General features: G+C 36.7%; 1 protein-coding gene across 1 annotated transcript in view; it reads left to right on the top strand.

The window, feature by feature from the left end:
• The window catches only part of LOC113800827 (mucin-2), a 49,777-nt gene that overhangs the window by 18,818 nt on the left and 28,459 nt on the right, over positions 1-2,500 (top strand). Inside the window, exons 13-15 of the mRNA XM_070123283.1 lie at positions 96-191; positions 1,728-1,808; positions 2,474-2,500. The exon at positions 2,474-2,500 is cut by the window's right edge and continues 60 nt beyond it. Of these exons, the coding sequence (XP_069979384.1) occupies positions 96-191; positions 1,728-1,808; positions 2,474-2,500 (204 nt within the window). The remainder of the gene's footprint in view (positions 1-95; positions 192-1,727; positions 1,809-2,473) is intronic.

Here is a 2,500-nt window from a genome sequence, read left to right as displayed (position 1 = left end):
AGGACACTGTTTATATCTGACACAAGAAAATGCTTTTGCAGACTCGCCACACCCACTGCCATGTACAATCCTCATAATCTTTTCACTATTCACAGGAGACACCTACAGTTTCTCGCACGACCGAGCCATCGCCGACTATAACTACCAGACCAACAACACCGGAAACGACAACAGTCACTCCATTCACCCCCGTTAGTAAAAACAACCGACGTGACACGATAGATTATACAGCAGGATATGGACGCTGCTTTTATATCCGACAAAAGACAATGTCTTTACTTGCTTGCTCACACAGAGACACAAGAGATTCACTGAAGACGCTAATTATTTGATGCCCTTCTAAGGAAACAAGCATATCTACGCCCAGTGCCGAACGAGCGCCAAATCAGTATTTGGATCAAATGCGAAGACATCCACAGCAACATATATATACATACATTCATATGTATATTTATATGTATATATATGTATGTATATATACATACATATACAGGGTTCTCGCGCATCCTTAATAAGTCTTAAAATGTATTTTCTTCTTTTTTGGGGGGGCGAGGGGGGGGGGGAGATTTAAGGTCTTTAAAAAAATTAAAGGGCTTTTTCTGTCGCAGGTCTTACAATGTATTAAATTTACAAGAGGAATAACTTTGTTCGCGTACATATATCTGTTACCGGCGGACGCCGTCGCGATTCACTCATCTGCGGATCTCTACGCAGCTTGTTCGGAAATCATTTGTCAAAATTAGACCGACCTTTGCTGATCGACGCGACCGTTTACATATGGGCCGTATAAAAGAAAGAAAAAAATCTGACACGCAATCAATCCTAGAGGCTTTGTAAAAATCATGTGCGGGAGAATTTTTTCTTGGTCACTGACGCGACAGGTAGGCCTACACACATGGAAAAGAAATTGGTATGAATCTTTAAAAATAACTTAAATTTCATCAGCTTATACCTACAAGAAGTCTGATATATATCACAAACACACACACACACACACGGCTAACGACAGTGGGTTGCATTACAGGATACTTTGTAAGTGTAAACACAGTAGTTTACATTACATTAGTTTAAACACGCTAGTCTAATATACATTGTACATGTGGGACAACTTAACACGGTGTGTATATACAAGATTTAGATGCATTCCAACATTTAGAAAATGAGTAGCAGCACAGCCAGGTTTTATCCCAACTACCATTGTTCGCATTTTACATGTACATGGTTCATCTAGACATGTGCAATATAAGTATTAATATCCATTTGGCTTTTTTGAAGGGATCATACTGTCTGTGTACCTGTGTTCATTTACATGTACAGCTACACAGAAGACTATGGTAAGGATGGGTGTCCAAACTTTCAATAACGAGAATCTAATGTTATGGAAGGATTGGTGTTTTGGGTTTCGTTCTTATTTATGTCTCGAATAGTCGTTCCGGTATTCATATGGATTCACTGAGCTGATGGAATATGCCTTGCAATGTTCAGATAACACACTCAAAGGTAGTTGGAAAATCAGGGATACCAACCGTTTCGTGGAGTTAACAATTAGATTTCAAAAAGTATCGTTTTGTGTCAAAATGATTTTCTTATGACATTTTCTGTGTAGCTGTACAAAAACATTTATATAAACATTGCATATGTTAATTCGAGAAAGTATGTAGACATACCTATACAGATATACATAAACTACCAGGGAACAATCTTTATTATTTTCTTGATATTTACAGGAGACACCGGTTTCTAGTACGACCGAGACACCGGCAACTACAACTACTCGACCAACAACAGTGGAAACAACAATCATTACAGTTAGTACAAAGACAACTGACGTGACACGATTGATTACAACACGATATAGCGTGTTTATATCTTAAACAAGAAAATGTATTTGCAGACACACCCATTGTACACACACACACATGTATATGTATGTATCATATATCATATGTATATATGTACATAAATATGTGTTCATATATATTTATGTATGTGTATATATATTTATGTATGTGTATATATATTTATGTATGTGTATATATATTTATGTATGTGTACATAGCCACACACGCGTGGCACACTGTACGATACTGATGCAGTGTAAATGCAAAACACACAGTAGTTTAATTAAACACATTGTACATGCGAGGCAGCAGAATATAGTCTGCATACACAAGATTCGGAAGTAGGCCTATTCCAACATTTAGAAAATTAACACCACGTCCTTTTTTCATCCCAAAAACCTTTGTTTGAATTTTATATGTTCATAAATCATCTTGACATGTACGGTATAAGTTTTGATATCAATATGTCTTTTGTTAAGGATCATACTGTCTGTCTGTGTGCTTATGTGTATGTGCATAAGCATGAACATATACATTTATATATACATAGCATTTATCAATTTAAGTAGACGTTTATATGGGTGTATACGTAAACTGCAGGGGGGCAACATATATTTTCTTGACATTTACAGGAGACACCTTCAGTGTCTAGTACAACT

This window comes from Penaeus vannamei, chromosome 7 (genome assembly GCF_042767895.1).
Source record: "Penaeus vannamei isolate JL-2024 chromosome 7, ASM4276789v1, whole genome shotgun sequence".
NCBI lineage: Eukaryota > Metazoa > Arthropoda > Malacostraca > Decapoda > Penaeidae > Penaeus > Penaeus vannamei.
Note: the sequence above shows the minus strand (reverse complement) of the source record. Positions and strands in the feature narration are given on the sequence as shown.